At 35.9% G+C, this 23,938-nt stretch overlaps 2 protein-coding genes across 23 annotated transcripts in view; both read left to right on the top strand.

Moving 5' to 3' along the window:
• Positions 1-4,973, top strand: part of LOC142088027 (carnitine O-palmitoyltransferase 1, liver isoform-like) — a 45,188-nt gene extending 40,215 nt beyond the window's left edge. For all 22 annotated transcript variants that reach the window (XM_075162836.1, XM_075162855.1, XM_075162850.1 and 19 more), the window contains 2 exons: positions 257-349; positions 1,875-4,973. In XM_075162836.1, the coding sequence (XP_075018937.1) occupies positions 257-349; positions 1,875-1,961 (180 nt within the window). In that variant the 3' untranslated portion in view covers positions 1,962-4,973. The remainder of the gene's footprint in view (positions 1-256; positions 350-1,874) is intronic.
• Positions 4,974-8,145: 3,172 nt separating this feature from the next.
• Positions 8,146-23,801, top strand: TESMIN (testis expressed metallothionein like protein). The gene is made up of 12 exons (XM_075163821.1): positions 8,146-8,616; positions 10,641-10,671; positions 11,502-11,560; positions 13,630-13,750; positions 15,531-15,607; positions 17,047-17,138; positions 17,486-17,527; positions 17,805-17,876; positions 18,475-18,577; positions 20,066-20,203; positions 21,330-21,505; positions 22,939-23,801. Exons 1-12 carry the CDS (start codon positions 8,146-8,148, stop codon positions 23,111-23,113), a joined length of 1,557 nt encoding a protein of 518 aa, XP_075019922.1. The 3' UTR covers positions 23,114-23,801.
• Positions 23,802-23,938: the final 137 nt, after the last annotated feature.

Here is a 23,938-nt window from a genome sequence, read left to right on the forward strand (position 1 = left end):
GGGAAATATTACAGACATATATTTAGAAAATGTTAATTCCGTGCATTTCAGATGAGACTAGAACTGTTTCTTTAAGTGGAATCAATCTTCAGAAATGATGCATTAAATGTGGAAGCTTAATTTTTGCTTGAGGAGAAATTGCAACTGATTTTAAAAAATGCACAGTAAGAATTGTGTACTTATGTATAAAGTAATTTAGGAATGGAAGGAAAAAGAAAAGGTTTAGAACTTGTTTTTCTCTTCTTTCTTCCCCTAGGTGGCTGATGATGGTTATGGTGTTTCTTATATTATCTTGGATGAAAATTCCATCCATTTCCATGTCTCCAGCAAAATATCTTGTTCTGAGACGGTAAGGGTCAGTCCTTTCCTATGGTTTAATAAATCTGTTCTGATATCTGCTTATAAAACTGTTCTACTCATTATCTAAAAAAATGTAATAGGACTTCCAACATGGAGTTATAATGTCTTTTTTCTTTCTCAACATATGCTGTTTTGTTGGGGGGGGAGTTTTGTCTATTATTAAATTCTATAAATTTAATAATTTTATGAACCAAGGAAACCATATTCTATTTCACTTATGCTTTCAAGCATAAAGAAAGCATGTGGCCCAAGGTCATCTTTACACTTGTGTAGTTCCCTGGAATTCATGTAAAATGACTCATATCTGTCCCATAAACAGTAAGATGGGTGTCTCCTGTTTTTTGTTATTACAGTTTTGCTTTGATTTGTCTGTGGTTGCAGTTGTGAAGACAGAATAAAATGTATGCTCCCTATTCTTTAAATCTTCTTGGTTTAAATAATACTGAAAGAAGCTGTCCCGTAAGTTGTAATCTGTGCTTGAGAAACATGATTAATCAAAAATTTATTAGAATAACGCCCATTATTAGAATGTAGTAGATGTCATCTATTCAATATTCTGCTGTTGCGGAGGTCTGCTTTGAGTGAGCTTCAATTCATCCTTCCCCTTTAGATTTTTATGACTTTAATAAACATGCTGAGTTTGTTCAAGATTACATAGCTGAACTAGTTTTCCTCTTCTGACCTTAACTTGTCCGAGAGATCTTGGTGCCTTTGGTTAATCATTAAAGATTAGGAAATACAACTTTGTTTTTTTATAGTTCAAATTGTTCTTCAGATGCCTGTTAGCTTGTACTTCGAATTTCTCTGTATTTTTTTACTTATTAGTCAAGTCAAAGGTCCATACAGAAAAGGCAGCGTTCCATGTGCCTTGATATTAGTAGGGTCTTTGTAGTAGATCCTGTAATGTAGCTAATAATTTATATTTGTAATCTTAATTTTTTCCTTGTACCATTCATTTGACATTTATAATAAACAGAACAAGTTCACAGTTTGTTTACACTTAGATAATTGTGATTTTAATTTTCAATACATTATGTAATTTTTCAATGGCAAACGATTCAGGATTCTGATAGAAACTCAAATACAAAATGTTCTTCTGCTCTTTCAGTACTTCTAGGTCATTAATCATGCACTTTCTGAACATTCTTTGTTTTCTGAAAATTAGCTTTTGCAAAATCTTGTATAAAAAAACAATACCAAACCCCAGCGATTTTAAAGTAACAGAAAGCTATACATACATCTGATTTCAAAAGGAGATGATCTCAGTTCTGTCTGCAGGAAAGTAAATGCATAATGAAGAACTCATTAGTCCGTAATAGCATAAACCTGGATTAATTTGTATAGCATTAAAATTTTTGTGGTTTAAATTCCCCATTTTATGGTAAAATACATGCCCTAATTCCATAAGCTCCAAAATAACAAAATGTTAAAAGGTTCCTTCTTTTGCCTGAAAGATAACTGTTGATCGACAGTACAAGTCTTTGGTTTTGTTTTTTGTTTGTTTGTTTTTAAAGGATTCTCATCGTTTTGGAAAAAACATCCAAAAAGCAATGGTTGACATCATGGGTTTATTTAACCTTAGTAAAAACTGTACCAAGTGATTTGCCTTATTGGTGCCAAGCAATCTCCTGTTGTTGGGATGAGAACTCTTCTGAACAGTGAACAAGAGCAAGGTTTGTCAAACAGTAGCTGGCGAAGAAACTGAGTCAACATCTCGATCACCTATGAAAACCTTAGCAGTGTATCGAATGTTTCATTATTTTTTTCAGTAGTTTGGAAGAGTTTATTTCCACAAAGGATGACTTTTGAAATCTTGTATGTTTCTAGGGATGAAGTACAGTATCATTGCATGAAGTCATGTATATTCTAACTCCTGCAGTTTTCTCTTAATTTGTATACACTTGCTTTTTCTTTTTTACTTAAAATTAGTCTACTTATATTCCAGAATCAAAGGGATAAAACACACCGTCTTAAACTCAAATGCTAGAAAAAGTTTGATTTGCTATGTGTTAATAGCAGAATGTTCTTCAGTATATCTGCTGCTTTATGTCAATGAATGACAAAACTTGTGTCTGTTTACCTTCATCGGTTGTTTTTGTTTGTGGTGTTTTGTTTTTTTTTTAAAGGTGATTTCTGTAAAACGTAAAAAACATCCCTGATATAACCCACCATAACACACCAAATTGTAGACATTTTTTGGTTTTTGGGAAAAAAACCCAAAACATTGGGTAGTACTACATTGGGTAGTAAAATGCGTCACCTAATTAGCAGGTATCACATTTTTCTTATTACTTACAAGTATGTTTGCCACATTCTTGATTTTATTTCGTATAAATAAATGGACTTGTGTGCTTGTTCATGGAAGTGCCTTAGAAGAAGAAAGATCCTAAACCCAGGGAAAAAAGCTTATGCTGGGAGTTGGTTTTACATTGCCTTGCTGGTGAAGGAGGTGAAGTAATGCAGACCTAGTTTTCATATTATGTTAGGTTGATGTGGCATAAGTAGACTTGAATATGTTGCCATGTGGTGCAGTTAGGTTTAAAGCTCTAGTGAAATGCTCCCATCTTAAATGGCAAAGATCAGTCCCTATGAAATGCAGGAGTAACTTTGTTTCAGAGCTAGAGATACTCCTGTTTAATTTGGGGAATGATATTGGTGGTCATGTGAGATAAGAGTTTCTGGGTCCCAGGGAATGTCAATTTAGATAATGCAACCTGTTGGATAGGCTACGAAGCAAGGCTGCCTGTAGAGGCTGATCAGTTGCAGTTTGCCTGCTTTCAGCCTAGAAGGACCACTACTACATTGCCAACCATCTGCATGAGAAGGGCAAACTATCAAAGCCATGGAAAATAGCTCCAGAATGGGAAAATCCTGGCCTTCTCAAACCCCTCCTGGGAGACGCTCTTGGTCAAGCACAGTTTCTGAAGGATACACGGAGGGACGGGAAAGCTATTTCATTCAAAAAGGAGCATTATGTTTCCAAGTGCAGAAATAAAGTGGCTACTAAAAAATGGAGTAACTTTGTGCGCGATGCTTCTCTTCCCCAGGCTTTGTAGGTGTGGTTACTTTTTACATGCTGCAGTGCAGTAAAATGTACCTGTTAGTGCAACATTATTTTTTTTTTTAATGTAAGGTACATGGTGTTTAGTAATACAGTGAATGCGGCTCCAGAGCTATGCTGATTTCAAAAGGCTTTTGGGGTTGACACAAAACTTCTCATTAGACTTTGAAAGTTTTCTGGCCAGTATTTCTAACTTTCTATGCCTCTTCATGGTTTTTTTTTTACTCTGGTCTGGCTATTAAAACACCTGTATATGTATGTTTGAGGTGGGAAACCTCACAGATCCCAGATGCATACTTAAGCAAATGCATGCTTACGTAAATGTAGGAACCCTCAGAGGAATTGGCCAAAGACACTCATTATTTGATTAGGTGTACAGTGTGTGGGAAAGGACACTTTGAAATAAGCCTTACTGCAGCTGGCAGGCCTGGCACTTATCAAACTACTGCAACAATTTTGGAGTGATCTGTTCTTTTGGAGCTGCAGAAATAATGCACTGTTTGTTTTGGTTTTTTTTTTCTGACTCTGCTTAAATTAACATTAGGGCATATTAGCTTGTAGGATTTTCTTTAAAAAAAAAAGTTTAGATTTGACTCTCAGGTTTTAAATGTTTCAAGTCTAATTGTAGTTAGTGTAGTTATCAATGCAATTTTACATTCTTAGAGAGTAAGTATAATTGGCATAGAAAGCTGTTTTTTATTGTAAATGTTTTAAACATTTTTGTGGTGTTAAATGTATCTTTTTAATTTGAGATAGATCATAATTCCTAAACAGATAAGATTTTATTTCATTTTCTTTAAAATGTCAACAGCATGTAAATAAAATATGCTTTTTGGATGTAAATCTTAAAAATCCACCATGAATGTAGGTTATTAATAGATAATTAATTTAAATCTTGATGTTCAATATTGTGTACATACAGTAAAACTGCTTGCTTTTTTGCTCAAAAGCCATAGGAATGTAATTGAAATAACCTAGATTTGAATGAATCTTCTAGTACAGTGTACTTTATGATAAAGTAAAATGTTCATATTCCAGAAAAACTACTAATTTGTTACTAAAACCTTGAATTGCTTATTCGCAATTAGTGATTTAAGAGCTCAAAGTTAGGATTGAGTAGGTGGTAAAAGGTTGGATGATAATAAATTGACCTGTTTATTAAATAGCAGTGTGGAATTGGTAGAATACCTCAAATGTACATTTTCCAAATTTCTTTTTTCAGCTATTTCATGCCAGAATGAGGAGAGTGTTAAGTGCATTTAGAGGCTACCATTGTCCAGGATTAACACCATTCCAAACTAAATATTCTTTTAACGGTTGGGTTTTTTGTGGTACTAAGGAAGTGTGTGCCTGACCTTGAAAATCATGATTCTAATTCAGCCTTTTTACCAATTGTTTTCTCGTATAAAATATATTAATTTAAGCTAGAGGGTTTTATCTTGTTCAATTTCTCTACATGTATGGTTGGTTATTTACATCCAACACTTTGTCTCTATTTTCTACCCTCTTCTGTGACTTCAAAAAATAAAATAAAATTTCACAATTACCACTACTTGGTACAATGTTTAATATCTTTTGTATCTTCTTCCCAGCTCCCTTGCTGCTGTTTCTGGACTTGTGAAATCATTGCTATTAAATCCAGTTAGGAATAGTAGTAGCAGACTATTCAGTTTATTTTAGCAGTGATTTATACATGTCTTGCTAGTAATAGGGAATGTGTAAAGAACAATTTTTCTTTTTCAGGTTCAGTAAAAAGAAGAAACAACATAGGTCTTTAAATGAGCTTTTTTTATGAGATCCAAATAACTGCTGGAATGTTTTCTGTGAAACAGTGTCTCTGCAAGCTAGTGGATAGCACTGGTTTTGATCTTTACAGTGAATAATGTATAGAATATGAATGGTAAGGCAGTGGGGAACTAGTTCAGGCACAGAAAGTTAACATTGTTAAAATGTTATTTGCTTTATCTGAAGGTTTCCAGTACCTGAAAACTCCTTTGAAATTGCATTAAAACTGGGGACTACTTTGAGACAGTCGAAGAGGATTTTTTTACCCTTTAAAGGTTCACGTGCTGTTTTTTGAATTGCTGTTTAATTAAAAAAAAAAAAAACGCCAAACAACCACAGCAAAAAAAAAACCCCCACAAAACCCACCAAATAATTTTTTGTGATAGACCATTTTCACATTGTTTAGCTTGTTGCTTTTCTGGATGTTGCAGCCTTCGCTACATGAAAGAACACAGTGATTTGAATTTCAGACTTCATCTCTTAGATACTGTTAGTTCCTGGTTGTATTTCAAACATCTCCCACCAAGGCTGGATACTGAAGTTATAAATTGATATGTTCAATCTGAGCAGAAATGCTGTATGGAAACTTTCTAGGCACAGAAAATACTGAATTATTTTTTGGTTTTTTTTCCCCTTTTCCCTTTGCCTGTTTTTAAGGATGGCAAGTGGCAAGTATAAGATGCAACTCAGAAAATGTTGCTGTAGTTGTACATGATGCATGGGATTAACCAGCTCTGGCTGAGATTAATGAACTCCTGTTGGAAAGTACTAGAATAAAAAACTTAGCTCGTAGATGAAACCTTTGAGAGGGGAGGAGAAAGCATGGGGTTTCTTTGTTTTGTTTTGTTCTGTTTTTCCCTAACTTTCATGCAGATCTGGGGCTGGTGGGGTGGAAGTTTGTAACTGAAAGCATAAGGAAAAATTGATTCCAGTTTCTTCTTGGATTAATTGTATGGCACCTTATGGATGAAAGGTAGCTTGAAATTGTTTTGGATGTTTTCAGTTGCTGTGGGTTTTTTTTTTTAACACAAGATTTCCTAAAAATGAAGACTTTAACATATAAAATGAAAAGTTCCGTTTCAATTTCTGCTTTCAAGGAAACCATCTTTTATCTTAAATGGCCATAGGTAGTGGTCTGGTGGGTTTGAAGTGTTTTCTAAACAATGAAATCTTTATGGTACCGGGGTGACAATTCCAAGATTTACATAGTGAGTTGTAGAAAGGGCTCTAAGAGCAGAAGCTGGAAGCTGGCTATTTCACAGAATCACAGAACGGTTGAGGTTGGAAGGGACCTCTGGACGTCATCTGGTCCAACCAGGTGATTGCCCAGGACCATGTCCAGATGGCTTTTTGAGTATCTCCAAGGATGGAGACTCCACAACCTCCCTGGGCAACCTGTGCCAATGCTCGGTCACCCACACAGTGAAAAAGTGTTTCCTGATGTTCTGGTGTTTCAGTTTATGCCCATTGCCTCTTGTCCTGTCACTGGGCACCACGGAAAAGAGCCTGGCTCCATCTTCTTTGCACCCTCCCTTCCACCCTTTGCACCCTTTATATCTCTAGGCTAAACGGGCCCAGCTCTCTCAGCCTTTCCTCATAGGAGAGATGCTCCAGTGCCTTAATCTTCCTGGGCCTTTGTGGGACCCTCACCAGTATGTCCATGTCTCTCTCGTACTGGGGAGCCCAGAACCGGACACGGTACTCCAGGTGTGGCCTTACCAGTGCTGAGTAGCACTCTCCTGCATGAATTACACCAAATAATCTCTTACTCAGTAAGAGTAACTCAGGGTCCTGGTTAATCTTTGACTCCTTGTAATGCGAGATAATCTCCAAGGGAAATTATGCTTTAAATACAAAGCCTACAAAAAATCCACCAAACCCCCGAACCCGACCCGTAGGCCGTGCCCGCTGCTGCCCCTGCGGAGTGCGAGACGCCCGCGCGGGCGGGGCGGGGGGCGGCGCAGGCTGGAAGCGGCTCTCCGGCGCATGCCCAGCCTCCCTTAACGGCCTGGCGCGCGGTCGTCCCCCCCGCTGACTGAAGAGCGGGCGCCGGCTGTGGGGGAAGGTGACTTCCTTGGGGGAAGGGGCAGAGACCTGCCCGCTGCGGAGGGCCCAGGGTGGAGGTGGGGCCCGTCCCTTTCCCTTCCGCCCTGGAAGGCAGCGTAGTGGTGAGGGGGAGGGCAGCTGGAGCTTCTGGGCAGGGCTGGTCTCCCTAGCCCGCCCCGCCCGCGATGTCCCAGAGCTGGTAGTGGTGGATGCGTATGGGTCAGAGAGACTTGAGCCTTCAGAGGGCTGCCGTGTCCCAGTCCAGCCAGGGGGACATGGGTAGTTTGACCCTCCCCATATTGCCTTAGTCTAAATCCAGAAATAGTAGTGATGATAGTGCAGGTAGGTCCTGGCCTATGTCTTTTTAATGGTGGCCTTGTGATGCTCTGGGTAGAGGTGCTTTGGCTTGCGTTGTCTGTAAGTGGCAATAGCGATGTGGAGAGTACAGGTAAGGTTTGGTCTTAATGTGATACTGACACAAACTTAAACCAGTGTAATTATAGCTGGCTAAGTGTACTATGTCAAATTTGTTTGATTTTTTTTGACTACTAAAGCCAAGTAGCAAAATTCTTATTGAAGTCTGAATGCTGTTAATGTGTTTAAAAGTTATGAGGAATGTGTTCTTATGGTAAAAGCAGCTTGTTTGTGTTGGCATGGTGGCCTGTATTTTCTGAATGCTAGGTTCAGAACCCCAACAACGCATTACGTTTTTAAGTTTTACAGTTACATGTTAATTGGGTTAATCTTCAGTATTATATATACATGTTGTTTGGTTAAGACTATTTCATTCACTCCTAGATAGAAAAACTATTCAGAAGAATACTGAAATAGAAAATTTAATTATCTTCAACGAAAAAAATAAATATGAACCAGTTGACAGTCTGTCCATGACTATGGAGAATCAGATATTGCTTGATATAAGATCAGTAACAGACAGTGGACTTGTAACTGAACTATTTAGTCAAAATAGTCCTGTTAGTTCTGAAAACTTTAATCTGGAAACTGCAGTAATTAATAATCCCATTGAAGAAGGATTGCTGTCTAGTCAAGACAATCATCTATGCACTGTAAATGTGGGAGAGACTTTGTCAGATCACTTCAAGTATCCACTTGAAAATCAAAATACAATAGTAAAAGTTGAAGTACATCCGCATGGAAACAACAGCTGTGATGATGAAGATCTTGAAAAATACAAGGAATTAAATCTTCCAGAAGAAGCTGAACATACTCATTCACCTTATCTGCCTTCAAATGGTGTCCACTTACTTTCTTCTGTAGCGATGCGACATAAACACTGCAGTGTTTCAACTTCAAGCATTTTCTCTCCAGAAGGAACAGTCAATCAAAATGTCAGAATGATACCAGTAAGATTAAGTGAAATAGGAATTTTTATATATTCATACTTATTTGTGACTTAAATGTGGGGAATTGCCACATTAAAACTTATATGGGATCCACATAATGTTTGAAGTTATGTCATAAATTTTATACTAGAACAAACTTAGTAGTAAATACAGAAATAAATTTCTGTTTTATATTGCCAGAAATAGCATGCAGTGTGAACATATGGTTCTGACTGCTGTTCTTTTTTGTCCGTGTTAAGAGCCATATTTTTAAATGGCTGGGTAGTTATTTTGCTCATTAAAAAAATCTTACTATGGCACAAATATACCCACTTTGGTTTTATATATTGCCATCTGTATTAGCAACTATTACATCATTGTACAAAGTACAAATAGGATATTGACTTTTGTTCTTTAGTTCCACAGGTGACACACTTCTCATCTTAAAATTTATAGTCCAAATGAGTTAAAAAGCAATTTATTTGCAGCAGTAAACTGTAGCCTGTATTGTTAATCTCCATGGGGAAAGTAGTTTTGTAAGAGAGAGGGTGTTCCCATTGCTTGCCACGTTTGGCAGTTTTCCTGTATAGTCTGAAGTGACATTTTCTATGTTGGATCAACTACTATCTAGAAAGGTACACAGCATAAAACTTCTTGTGATGCTCACAGGATCAAATCCATCTGCTTAATGCAGGCTATTCATATGTAGAATACTTGTTGTGTCCTTGCATCTTTGTTTATGGCTGTAGAATATCATCTGAAGAAATCTCCAAATTTTAAGTTTGCACTGTGGCTGCTTCTAGAGGGGCACTGAGGTTTCCTCTGAGAAGCTATCCTGAAATAATTAAGCATACCAGTTGACATTTTTTCCATGTAAATATTTTGACAAACAGTGCTGTTCTCAGATTAAAAAATCAAAAGCATTTAACAAAACCCCCAAAACTCACAAAAATCACTTGGTTGAAAATGAGGTCTGATTTTCCCTTGCAGTATCCCACCGAGGTGCCAGGCTGAAGCCAGGTGGCAGCTATGGGGCTGTCTGTGCAGGAAACCTCCCATCACAGAAATCATTGCTGACACTACCCAGCCCAGTGTGTTTCCCAGCGGCATTTCATCCTGGGATGCTTGAGGTCTACCGTGACAGTTACCTTATGTGTTTTGGTTTTCGTTCTGATTTCAAGTTATGGTTGTAGTTTAAAAGTATCCCTGGCTTGGAAGGTTGTTTACACACATGCTCAATATTATCAGTAGTTCTTTAATAATCAAGACCTTCAATCTTTTGAACCGTTAATGAGATTCAAAAGACTGGTGGAAGCCTCTAGAAAATAAAGATGTGATCAAGGCATAACGGTTGCTTTCTTCAAAGTCAAGTTGAAGATAATGAAAATTTGTTAGTCTCTGTACAAGGAGTTAAAAAAGAGATTTAGAAAAAATTTTTCTGACCAGCTCTCTTCCTAGTATCCTTACAGTTTATCACACTAAATCTTCATGTTTCCTTAATCTGCCCTGTTTCTTGAAGGTATTAGAACAAAATTCTAGTCAGGTTATAAATAATTTTATTGAAATAAAGAAAACTGATTGGTTGTTTCTACACTGCTTGCTTACCCTCCTAAAGTGCTGTCTATATTAAGAGGAAGCACAGCATACATAGATAGAGAGCAAATTGTCTAGTTCGAACTATCTCAATTCTAATTTGAAACTAGAAAATAGCTGGTTTCTGTCTGTGTTCTATTTTCTCTTCATTTGGTTTGTTTTTGAAAATACAAATGTAGGTATTAAATATGATGCTATTATAGTTGTAAATGCATTAGATCTGAACCATAACTATATGTTGAGCAAAGAAAGCAGAAATAATATTGAAGGTATATAAAGATGAATGCTGAATAGGCTGCAGCATTTATGAGCTTAATTATGTCATGAAAATGTAAATAACTTCCAATTTTCAAGGTCACTTTAAGTCATTTTTTTGTTTATTCATTTGATTTTTTTAAAAATGAATCATTTAATGCATAAAATAGTTACAAATAAAACATTCTTTTCTTCAGGTGTTCAGATCATTCATACCTCCAGCTGCAGGTGAGAATAAATGTATTTGTTATGATCAATTTAAAGGAATCCAAACCAGTACTATGCAGTACAAAACTTGATCAGTTGCTTCAATGGTATGTGCCGCAAGTGATTGAGGGGGATTTTTTTTTTTTCTTCTCCTTTTATAAGCTTAGGGAAGGGTTGAAATAGCTAAATAAATTAATTTCTGGATTTCGCAAATTGCAGTATAAGCCTTTTCTGATAATGTTAATATAACTAAGGATGTTTGAAAGGAGAATGGACCACTGTTCGTTCATGTACGTTCATGTTGCTTCAACCACGTAGTCCAGTCGTACTTTTGATTTTCCCTTCCTCTCATACCACCTCCCCATTCTTTCAGGGGACTGTGAAGAAGATATTCCTTCTTGCAGTACCTTTTTTTTTTTTATTGAGTTGAACAACCTTTTTATTTAATTTTGAAGTTTGACCACTGGTTATGAAAGTTAGGTGGTTTGCACTGATGCTGCTGCTGACAGTAAGCTTGTGAGCAGTTGTTTGATGCGTTCTGCCCATAACCTATTTACAGTCCTGCTTAGGGTTAAACTAACTGCTAGATTTGATCTTAAAAGGTAGTTTATCCTGAAGCTAAATGGATTTTACCAAATGGGCACAATAAACCTTTTAAAGACATCAAAAAGACCCAAACTGAAGTCTGTTTTTCCCAGCAAGTCTGTTTACAAAAGAATATTAAATATTTCTTTCACAAGAATGTAATGCTGTAGTGACATCAAAATCTCTTTTATTGATGCTGTAAAGGAGTTCTTGGTGTAAAACACTGATCTTTTTGTAAACAAAACATGCTTTATTTTACGTACTAGAATCTTCCAGTGATATCTGTGGCTTACCTCGGACTAGTGCTTCTGTCTATGATGAAATAGTAAGTATGCATGCAAGATTTTATTATTGGCAGAATCTGTCCAAGTGTTGAATGTCTAAAATGGGATTTATTCTAAGTGACAGAGGGTAAAAGTTTTTTTCAAACACTGTCCTATCTGATCTGTTCACAAAAGAAAGGGAAAGAAAAATGTTGTTCTGTAGATTTCCTACACTGCTACATTGTGGAGGAAGGAAGAATAGCATCTGGATTTTTCACCTGTTTCCGTTCCTATTGGCTCAAGTCTGGTTGGCTCCTGTTTGCCACTTGCACATTCTGGTTCCAGTTCAGGCCAGTTAGGGAGGGGGCTTCTCCTAAGGCCACCTGAACACAAACTGCCTAGCCAGACTCCGCCAAATACCCTTGGGCAGCTGAATAGTGTTTGAGCCTTTATCACATGTGCAGTGTATATAAAGGAACAGACCTGAGGCTGAGGATGAAAATCTGGCTTTAACATTAGCATTCCCTGCCTATGGAAAGATGTTCTTTGCAACTTAATTATTCTCTTAAAATGCTTGAATTTTTCAAATATAATTTCCTAGATACATGCAAGACAAACTATAGAAATTCAGGTATTTCATGAAAGGGAGATTTCTGAAAATTACTGGAATTTTATAGCCAGGTTTTTCAAGGTTGTCCAATGCAGTGTTTTAAAGTGTGTACTAAGAGGGGCAAGGAGGTGTGACTGTAATGGATTGGCAAGATAGGTGATAAATTGGTTTTCAACAAATGCAAGTGGCACCACATCTATGATGGAATACCATGACACACAATAGTTGATCATCATAACAAAAGTTCATTTTGGAACAATCTGATTTATAGGTATAACTGAATTTGCAGTCCAGTCTCAGATGACTACTTCTTACTTAGACTAACTCCCAATGATCCCCAGTCAAGATTAATTCTTGTTTAGCATAATTTGCTGTGACTATTGCCTAACTTCTCCAAGGCAGTTTAGAAATCAGTTGATGCTTCATGATGTTGGAGACACCGAACGCCATTGTTACTGTGAAGTATGTTACTGTTCATTGTTATTCTTCAGGAATATTCTTACTTGAAATATAAGCAAAAATCATTCTGCCATTGACAAGTAAATTAACTCTTCTCAGTATTACATTTGAATACAATGTTTGCTTTAAAATATATGATTTATGCAGATAAATTTTTAAATTTATTGTATTTGCTTGGAATTTAAAGTAGGTTTTAAAGCATGTCTGTTAAGATTTAAAACTCTATATTTCAGGCTGAAGTGAGAGAGGCAGTTAGTAATATTATCGAGAATCACCAACACACAGCAATTTTTCAGAGTTCAAATGTTGACGAGTCTGGCTGCAAGTTATTAGCATTGCACAGTGTAGTGGAAGAATCCAGATGTTCACACAGAAATGATTCCAACCCTGTGGTAATTATATCCTGTAATTGATAGCAAAATTATACGCTAGAGAAAATTAACTTATTTGTACCATGCTAGCATCAAGAAGTCCCATTTAGTAAGTGCTGTGTCAAGAATAATAAGGCAGTTCCTTCCTTGGACTCACAGTCTAAATTTTATCTAGTTGTAGTGCTACTTTAAATATATATATAAAACAATATGTATAAAAAACATATTATTTTCTATTTAACAGCTGGAAACAAAAAAAACACCAATGTGAAGGTAACTTCATCGGAAGGAAAAGTCTTGATTTAAAATCACAGCTAAATAAATGAAATTAAACATGAACAATTACAATGGCCTGTTCTGGTTAGGGAACTGAATCTGAAGCCAGCACACTAGTAAATAGCTAGAATATGCTCTGCAAAGCCCCATGGAGCAATTTAGAGAACCAGGAATCCATATCACCTAGGTTGAAGAGCTACAGTCTTAGATCTCAATAGCTGCTTCCAAAAAGAAATTAAAATTAAGGGTCAAAAAGCAAACATCTTAATGCATAATGATCCATTTGTTTGAGAGATTCCAATCTGTGCTTATGAAGCTTTATAAGACAGGTGGTACTCTTATGAAAACCTTTATATCTATATGCTTAGAATTACAGTTTCTCAGATGAAAGCTAATCATCAGTTATTCATTCCAGGTTATCTGCCAGTTGGAAGGAGGTACTCAAATAGTCTGTATAAACAGTTGTGGCACACAAGAACTAAAACCAGTTCATCTAATTCCCGAGTATCACGACCAACATAATTATCTTCAATCAGGTACAATAAAAATGAAAATTATCTCTAGCCTGTCAGATAGTATATCATAGATTGTTAATGTGCAACTGCATGTGTTTGTTCTTAAGCAGCAACAGTAGGAGATGAGCCAAAGCTAATGTAGCTATCACCAGTTATTATTTTACTGTATTTTATAACTGAAAAATTTCTAGGCACTTCAGTGTAAGAAGAATGATGTAACTGATGTGTTGGATTTATTGAAATTTTTTTAATGTAAAGATTACTTTCCATATAAAACGCATTTAGCATAAGCACCTGCATACATTTGCATTTACCCTAACTTGCCACCAAGTGTCACTCTTTCTCTATAAATGAAGAGCCGTATTGTGGGCTATGACTATACTCCAGCCTTGGGATTCAGAACGTCTCACTAATATTTACGCAATTATGTGAACTTGAAATGCCATCAGTTTTTAAAGAACGTGGTTTCTGAGGTCCTAAAGTTAATGCTATTTAGATGGAGTAACACATTTTCATCTGAGCAGGAACAAAGTATTTGAGTGTAGTTTAATTTAAATAAATATTTCTTTACCTAAATATAGCTTCCTCATTATTAACATGGTTTATTTCATTATTTATTATTATAATTTTATTACAGTGGTGCATTTTGATGGCAAAGTGAAAACAAAGCCTTTTAATATTAGGCACCAGAGAAGCACAGATACTGCTCTCAATATCAATAGGTGCCGAGTGTAAGCATCTCTCAGCAGATGCTCCAGGTATGGAGCCTGTTTACTCATATTTGTCAGAAGCCATCAGAAGAGTAGAGCAGTCACATTCAAATTAAAGGTCATGTTCCTTTATAAAATTCAAACTCTTACTCATTTGCTCTAATGTTAGGGAAGAAAAAGCTGAGGAATGCGCTGGCGTATGTTTTTTATTTTTTATTTGCTTGAGCTTTCTTCTGTTTTACTCATCTTCACAGCAAGTAAAAGAATTAGGTCCAGAAATTATACCTGAAAGTTTCTAGGGACTAATCTCTTCAACTTTTCAGTTAAGCTGTCCTTTGGCTTCCTTTTCTTTTTTTCTTTCTTTAAATGGGAAGGAAGTAAGTACAGGTATAAGATTCATCTTGTAATCTTACTATGACTGATGTTTGCTTTTTTCTGCATAGGCTAAGATGCTCTTGTACTCACATGCAGTTCTTCACCAGGACCTTCACAAAGACTTACTCTTACATATATGGTTTTCTCCAAGCGTCTTTAGTAATTTTTTTTAATAAGCTAAAGACCTCTGTTCTAGATGCTCTCTCAGAACTCTAGAAATTTGTAAAATAAGAACTCAGGATATATTTATTAAATATAAATATATATTTAATTGTTTCTGATATTTTTCTTATTTTGTCGAAGTATTTTAAGTCTATGGCATTTGAATTAAAATGTACTGGATGTCATAGAGTAAAAACATCCTATTCTCAAATTCCCAGCTAGCAAATTGGTGGTGGGTTCTTCTATCAGGGGTATCTTTGTGTGGTCAGGTTTTTATTCTTGGTTTTTTTGCAATGAGAAAAACATTTCTGGAGAGAAAACTTCTAGGTCTTTCATTGACACTATTTATTGTAGGGTAAGTTTGGATTCAAAACTAAATTGTAGGAGAAAGTGCTAACACAGGACAGACAGCCTCAGGTAATTTTTTTTATTAACAAAAGAAGTTGAAGATACCAATTTGCCTGTATCCTTAATTCAAAAAATATTTATGCATAAGTGAAACTTTATATGCTTTGAGTAGTTCTGCTGTCTTCAGGTAAATGTCTTCTTTTCAGATGTGGACAACTCTGTAACAGCTGTACTGGGGCAGTTTTTGCCTGTCCCAGGTGAACTGGTTCTGAACGAACAAGAGGTAAGGAAGCTTTATCCTTTAAACTTGTTAAGTACAATGTACACTCTTTTTCCTTTTCTTAAAATGGATTTTTAAGTCTATGTTAGGAAGTAACAATTGTATGCATTTTCTAAAGACAGTTTAGCTGATTTGGACAGATTAGTTCTGCACTCAGTATACTTTCTGCATATAAAGGTTTCTGATTTCAACAATTTCTAGAAGTAATACCAGAATTAAAAATAAAGTTTTCCATAAGAAAAATAAAATTATTCCAGCCTTGAAACCTTGAATTTGGTATTATATAATGTTATTTCTGAGAACAATTTTAAGACTCTCTTGGGGTGAAGGAAAGCACATTGACTTTTACCAGAAGAAGGGGAATATTTTCTTCCAGTAGGATTTTTTACACTCTTTTCTCTTGATTAGGATTTAACAGTCATCAAATCTATAATTTTTGTCGATTTTTTTTTGTTGTTGTTGATGAACATTGAACAGAAGACTGAAAATCCTTGCAGATGTTTGGCTTCTCATGTGTTACTTCCAACAGAAGTGGTAGCAAAAATAACTGCAAATTTTTAATTGTTAACTTTTCATTTGTGTGAAGTGAATATGTGATGTTGGTACAAACACAGGAAATGGTTTGTGGATAGCAGCCACTATTGTAAAAGAAAAAACCCAAGGGTCAGATGGAACAATGACCTAGGGAGTCGTGCATCTCTAAAGGCAGTATATCTGCAATATGGTGCCTAAACATTCTGGAGCAGTGATGTAGACAGGCTTGTAATTCTTCTTTAACTTTATCCCAAATTAGTTATTTCCTAGATTTCTTCTCTTGCTTTAAATATATTAATTTTCCTCTTCTTTATGGTGAGCGAGATTAATCGCCTATTAAAATACCAGTGATTTACAATTATTCACTGTCCCTCCATTACCGGTAATACCAGCATAATCCTAATTGTTCTCCCCTTGTCTCCCTCCATAACCAGGCCCTTATTAATCATATGTCTGAAGAGACAACAGATCCGCAGTGTATTTCTTGGCCTGTGAGATGATTCTTTTTTTTAAATTTTGCTTAGCCTTCAACCAATTAGATGTCATACTGCAGCTGAACATAATGTAAATCATCAGGTCACTAGTCAGTTTCAATCGACTACTGGAATTAAAAGCAACTGAACCTAGAATTATCAGTAAATTGAAAATAGTGTGCCAACACTGCAGCGCTGAGAGCTGTTTTTGGTTCTTTGCATCGGGATAAATGGGATTCCTAACATACTGAATGGTTTCCAAGAGGAGATGCATGCTGTTTTCATGGTCTTTACTTCTATGAGTTTTTATCAGTAACCTTGGCAATCACATTATCCCTGGAGCATTTTCTTTGTGTTACTTTTTCTCTGTTAACTTACAAGAGTCTTTTTTAAAAAGTTAACATAAACAGAATATGTGCATTTTATCTTGAACAGTTTGAAAATGGACCCTTACAACCAGTAGCTAGCACTGCCACATTCCATCTAGAATCAAATCTGCACGGGCCAGTGAAAATTACCTCAGAGGGGTAAGATGCGTGAAACATCTTACATCCACGATGACTTTTGAATTTTAAATTGGCAATGACTCCGAGACATTTTCATGTTGCATAGCTGCTTCTCTCTTGTAAACAAAAATGCAGTTCTGTAAGAATGCTTTGTGTATATATCTTGGTAGTCATGATGCCAGTTGCTGGCAGTCAAGACTATGTAGCGTGGTTTCAGGTTTTCTTGGAATCAGTGCAATTGTGCTGTCCATTTGCCTGAGAAACATTTAATTTTCTAAGTTAATTGATATGTTTTCAAATCTAATTAGCGTATGCTTAGCCTGTATTTCTAACACTAATGGAATTCTTTTAATACTATTTAATTGCAGATCATTTTTAAATAAGAGGCAGATGCAACCCCATTGTGAAAGGTGAGAGAGCTTTGCAGTTGCACAACCATTACCAGGCTGTATGACCAAAGGGCAGACCTGTCCCAAGTAATGACAGCTGGTGGATAGAGAGAGATTGTAGCTTGCTTATTCTCTTTTTCTCACACACTCTGTGAGGTCACACTTGTTAATAGCACCAATATTGGTGTAAAAAAATAAAATCAGTATTTATTGTTTCGAAACTATAGAATAATTAGTTTTCATTGTAGTTGTATTTGTATATTTTTTCTAATTTTTTTTCTTTTTTCAACCTGTGTAGCTTACCTTTTGGTTCAGGGGTTACAAAGTCTAAGAAACCATGTAACTGCACAAAATCTCAGTGCCTTAAATTGTAAGTAATAGTTTATCAACGTTTAATAAATGCTAATAACAGTGTATAGATGAGAGGGCAAACATACAAGAAATGTGTGCTTTAAAATGAACAGTACATATGTGTCAAAAATTACTCATCTGATACTGAGTTAGAAAGATCCACAGTTGATGTAAACTAGTGTCACACAAGCGCAGAATTTGGTGCAGAGGTGTAGATGACTGTATATAATCCAAAGTATGAAAAGTAAAAAGAGGAGCTAGAAGAGTTGTTCAGAGCATATCTGGAAAATCCTATGTAGAATGTAATTGCTGTATATTAAAATATAATTTCTCTGTCTTGCTGATGCTCTCATAGATAAATAATGTGCACAGAGATGTATACATGATAATTAAAGTTTAGTTCATTGATGGACTGGGTGTATTTTACAAAATGTAAAATTGGAAGAGAGAGAGACGCTCTTTGTCTACGTTTGCATATGATTAAATTACAGAGGAAGGAATATTTTTCATGAGTAGAAACTGAACATTCTGTCCAGAAGTAGAATTTATATTTAAAAATTTACACTTAAACCAGTTAATCTTTTCATTTCTTATGTTATTTTACATGTTAATCATAGATATTGCGATTGCTTTGCCAATGGTGATTTTTGCAACAACTGCAACTGCAATAATTGTTACAACAATCAACTTCATGAAACTGAGCGATTTAAAGCCATTAAGGTAAAACAAAAAGGAAAAAAAGTACGGTACACATTGGTATCAGCTTCATGTATGAAAAATATAGCAGTATTGTTTTTTCCACTAGTTACAGTATTTGAAATATGTTATTTGTAACCTAAATAAAGCTAAATGTTGCCTCTGTATTATTCTTACATAAAGAAATTTAGGGATTTCTTTCCTTCCTTTTATAGAACTTCTGACAATTTGGGTTAAAACTAGTGATGTGTTAACTGAATGATAATTTTTATTCTTGGAAGGAAGTATTCAAACCCAAATTTAATTTCAGAAAATTTTTTCACTTGAAGGAAAATTTATTGTATGCCAAAGTCAGACAGTAGTTAAAGGAAGACAAATTATTACTATCCAAATTATTATTCTCATTGACAGGTCTGTATTAGTCTTTCTGTTTGACCCACGCAGCAATGCAAAGTTGGCTCTCCTAGCAGTGACACTGAACGCTGCAGTAGTGAGAAGCAGGTTAATTCTACATTTGGAGACTGATTTTATTAGTGGAATAAAGAATAATATGTGGGCTAATTTTTGTGTGTATATCAAACTGCACAAACTGGGCAATAATTTAATCTAATACATATGTTATGTTTTGTAAGTTTTGAAGTGATAATGAAAAGTCTTACTCTACTGCTGATTCTTTAAGGATATATTAATGGCTTTGTGCTTCTTGTATGCAACTCTCCAGAACTCTTTTTATATCATTCACATCATTTCGGGATTGTACAAGATGATGATCTAATTAGAGTTAGAGCTTTGCCACATCCAACCAGTCAAAGCCACAGCAGTTCTTGCTGTCGATATGAAACAACTAGTTTTCAAATCAGATGCTCGTCTGTAGTTCAGCTGATGGGGTTGTTGGTGTCTAAGCACTCCATTCACTGCTGTGGATAGCATCTCGTAGAGCATAATAGATCTTGTTTGTCACTGACAAAAGCATACCTGTGCCATCCATCAATCTTGTACATAAAGGGCATATAACCTTTTAAACCTGCCTTTTAGTAGCCCATGGCATTGCGAGGTCTTGGGACCTAATTAAAACCTGCTGTTCCAATCCAATGCTGATTTCAGTGTCTTTGTATTGGGCCATTAATAAAACAAGATATGTTTAAAACTTCTGAGACGTATGTTACTGTGTTTGCAAGGGTTCTTTCTTCACTGAGAACTTTTTATTTCTGGTGAAAGTAGTGTCAGCAGTGAAAGAAAACCAGCCCCAAGAGAACAGTAGATGGGTCATTTAGGTTATTCCATAAAACCAAGGAAGTTGCTTCCCATGGTAGAGCAAAGTTGGCTTATTGTTCTGGAATCTTTGAATTCCTGCTCTCACATGCCATGGAAGACTCTTTTATCCATGGGCTTCATACCACCAATAATGAGAGTGCAAAGTAAGAACTTCTGTGTTAAACATTGGATCACAGTCATTCAGGTGTTTAAAAACATTTCTTTGAATTTCTCATAATGTAGCAATTTTTGGTTTAGGCCTGTCTTGATAGAAACCCAGAAGCTTTCTTACCAAAGATTGGGAAAAGGAAACTAGGAGAAATTAAACCTCACCATAACAAAGGATGTAATTGCAAGCGCTCAGGATGCCTCAAGAATTATTGTGAGTGCTTTGAGGTGAGTCAGGTGAACTTTCCTCTCATCAGTTACTACCTTAACATTGACTATATTCTGTAACTAGTAGTTGCTAAAAATAATCACTTCTCATCTTTCTGTGCATTTTTCATCATAAAACTTTTTGAACAAAGGAGGCATGGTCTCTTTCTTGTCATGTCTTTAAAGAACTGAATCTGGCTAAAGTCGATCAGCTAAAATTTTTGGTATCAGGAGCTCTCAGCCAATGCCTCACTCCAGAAGAAATGAGAAATGGTTTTCTGCTAATCCTGGTAGTTTCTTTGCATCCGTGGTATTTTGGTTATCTTGCAAATTTATCCACAAATTGAGGGGAGGAGTGATTTGTCCATGCACAGAACATCAATGTCCACAGAGAATCTGTGGAAAAAAACCTGTCTTGCTTGCTTGTATTGATACTGATGGTCTTGCTCTGGGAGTATCCAAGACCAGCACATCTAGAATAAGTCCCTCGTGGTATAGCTCCATTGTTTGCTCGAATGTATGTTTAAGTTAAGATTTATACAATTGTGCTGGTTTTGGCTGGGATAGAGTTAATTTTCTTCATAGTAGCTAGTATGGGACTATGTTTTGGATTTGTGCAGAAAATAGTGTTGATAATACAGAGATGTTTTCGTTATTGCTGAGCAGTGCTTACACAGAGTCAAGGCCTTTTCTGCTTCTCACCCCACCCCACCAGCGAGTAGGCTGGGGGTGCGCAAGAAGTTGGGAGGGGACACAGCTGGCACAGCTGACCCCTACTGACCAAAGGGATACCATATGACATCATGCTTAGCATATAAAGCCGGGGGAAGAAGAAGGAAAGGGGGGATGTTTGGAGAGATGGTGTTTGTCTTCCCAAGTAACCATTACGTGTGATTGGAGCCCTGATGATGATGGAGATGGCTGAACACCTGCCTGCTGATTGGAAGTAGTGAATGAATTCCTTGTTTTGCTTTGCTTGCATGCGTGGCTTTTGCTTTACCTGTTAAACTGTCTTTATCTCAACCCATGAGTTTTCTCACTTCCAATTCTCCGGGGGGGAGTGAGCGAGCGGCTGTGTGGTGCTTAGTTGCTGGCTGGGGTTAAACCACAACAACAATTTTTATTCTAAGTATTCTGTATTTGTCAGGCTAAAATTATGTGTTCCTCTATTTGCAAATGCATTGGTTGCAAAAATTATGAAGAAAGTCCAGATGAAAAAAAACAGTTGAATATGCTAGACTACATGGACATTGGAAATAATGAAGGAAATAGCCCAGTTTTAACATCAACATTCAAAATGTTACCAAAATTGAAGACAGACAGGTGAATATTTGGGAATAGCAATGCATAATCCATTGCTCTGACTTCATTAACTTTTTGTGTAACCATTATCATAATTATCTAAGAAATAGTGACTAAAATGACAGATGGCTTATATACAAGGAATCACTTCACAAAGCATTTGCCATCTTGTTTCTATAAATAAAAAAAAAATCTAAAGGAGAGGCTATAACTATCTTTTAAGAATATAGTATACGGAGTTCAGGGATATATGTGTTAGTTCTGCTTACAAAACAGCAGTTATTTGTGTATTGATCACATACTTCATTCTCTCAACTTTTTTTCCTCCTTAGCTACTTTATGTTTTTCCTTCAGTTTCTCTGTTCTTAAATTTTTCTATGTTCAAGCATTGATTTCTAACAACATCTTGACCAAAGAAGTACTGAGAAAATTCTGTAATTAATATGTTTGTGATATTCAATTAATAAGCATGTTTATATCACTGCTTCTTTCCCATTTCTTCTTCCTTTGGTCCACCTCCTGTCAATTTTATTTGTGTTGGCAGTTTGGTTTGTAAAATATTCTAAGGCGGCCGTACTATCCTGATGTTGTTATGCTTTCTAACATAGTTGTAGCCTAATCTCTATTTTTGGTTGGTGTATAGTCATTTGCCTAATAAATAGAAACACCTGTTAATAACAACTAAAATTAATTAAACTACCTCTTAATTGATTTTAGGGAGCTTTACTCCAGGCTCTAAAATTTTCAGTTTGCATACATCATTTTCTTTGCTTCTTTGCATCAACCATTACCTTGAAATTCTTATCTTAATTCCGTTTTTAAAATACTTTCTGATGACCTATTTTTAAAATATATTAATAATTTCTGCTGTTGGGGTAGATGGTGCTAAGTTATGCCTTTGCTTGAATTGCACAGTAGGATGAGTTATGTTATTAATATAGTAAAATGAGTTATGATGTTAATGACTGGTAATTTCAAGAGTTTATTCAAAGCAAGGCTGCTAAGGTGCCATTCAGGGAATCCTTGAGGGGCTTGTTGCTGTTTCCTTTAACAGCAGTAGACTGAATTTACATTTAGTACCTCCTAGACCCTGACTAAGCCTTTTTAACACATTTCCTTGTACATGAGGCAGGATCTGACTATTGCATGCAGATGGAGGAAGAGGCCTTCTCTGCCTGCACCTGTTGGGCAGCATTTGCATAGATTAATTATGTAGTGTGAACACAGTCTTCCATGTGATAAATTAGAAGAACTCAGAAGCAATCTGTTAGAAGCAGAAGCTAGTCAGTGTAGGACAGTGAAATTCCTACAAGGATGTATCTTACAGTAACAGTGCAGCTACTCTGATTCAGCTCTGTGCATTCCAACTCTTAACTGAGTTTTGCAGTTTGTCTTTTTTTTGTATGTGTATTTAAAATGGAGATATTTCATACTAGTTTCTTTTCCCCTGTCAGGCAACCAGCTGTATGTATATCTTCGGAAGAAGTGAAAACAATATGCGCTTGTCTCCTGGTGCAAGCTGAAGAGGCAGAAAAAAGAGGTTACTCTGTCTGTCTAGCTGAGCGGATGATCATGGAGGAATTTGGGAGATGTTTATCCCAGATCCTACATGCAAGGACTGAAAGTTGAATGATGTTCAATGTATTATAAGGCCAATAAGTATTAATATTGATATGTTGCCATAGTCTCCACAATTTTTCTACGTAATGATCTTACTTTGATCTTTCATAGGAATAATTTCATTGACTTCAGCTGAATTCTTTCTGAATTATGCTGGTGTAAGTGAAACAGCACCACATCCAGCATTTTTGCGAGTAACTTAATACTGTAGCTTATCATATTTTCTACTAAAACAGATTTTCTCTGTACTTAGGGCTTTCTGAGCCGATTTTTCAGTCTTTACCTAGACCTTATTAAAAGTAAGTTTAACTTAAAATAACTTTATTGGGTGTTTATGTGAGTGGAGATGCAGTAAAAACTGAGTAAGAATTTGCTATCTTAGATGGTTATTTTATGAATTGTGAAACAATTCCATTATTCATTTTTCTTATGTGGACATTTTCTCTGTGACATTTCTTCCTCTTCTCATTCTCACTGTTGAGGTAATAGTAGATTTTATTTTCTCTAACAGAAGTAAGCTATTTGCTGCCTTGTTTCTTGAAAAAAGAAAAAATTTAAAAATTGTTGTCTAAATGCATTGACAGATTATATAAAAATTAATGCTCTTTGGTTTTAGACATTTTATGCTAAGTTAGTAATATATGCTTAAATATTTTTGGCATTTATTCTTAAAAGAATAAAGATATTCTTCGTGTTATGTTGTTTCATGAAAAATTCTTGCCAGGACAGCAGGTGAGACTGCATGCTATTTTAAAATTTTGTTTAATAAGAGGGAGGGCTTTTTTATTAGGGGTAGTTGATATGTGAATGGATTGCATTTTATATCTTTGTTTT

Source organism: Calonectris borealis, chromosome 14, assembly GCF_964195595.1.
Source record: "Calonectris borealis chromosome 14, bCalBor7.hap1.2, whole genome shotgun sequence".
Lineage (NCBI taxonomy): Eukaryota > Metazoa > Chordata > Aves > Procellariiformes > Procellariidae > Calonectris > Calonectris borealis.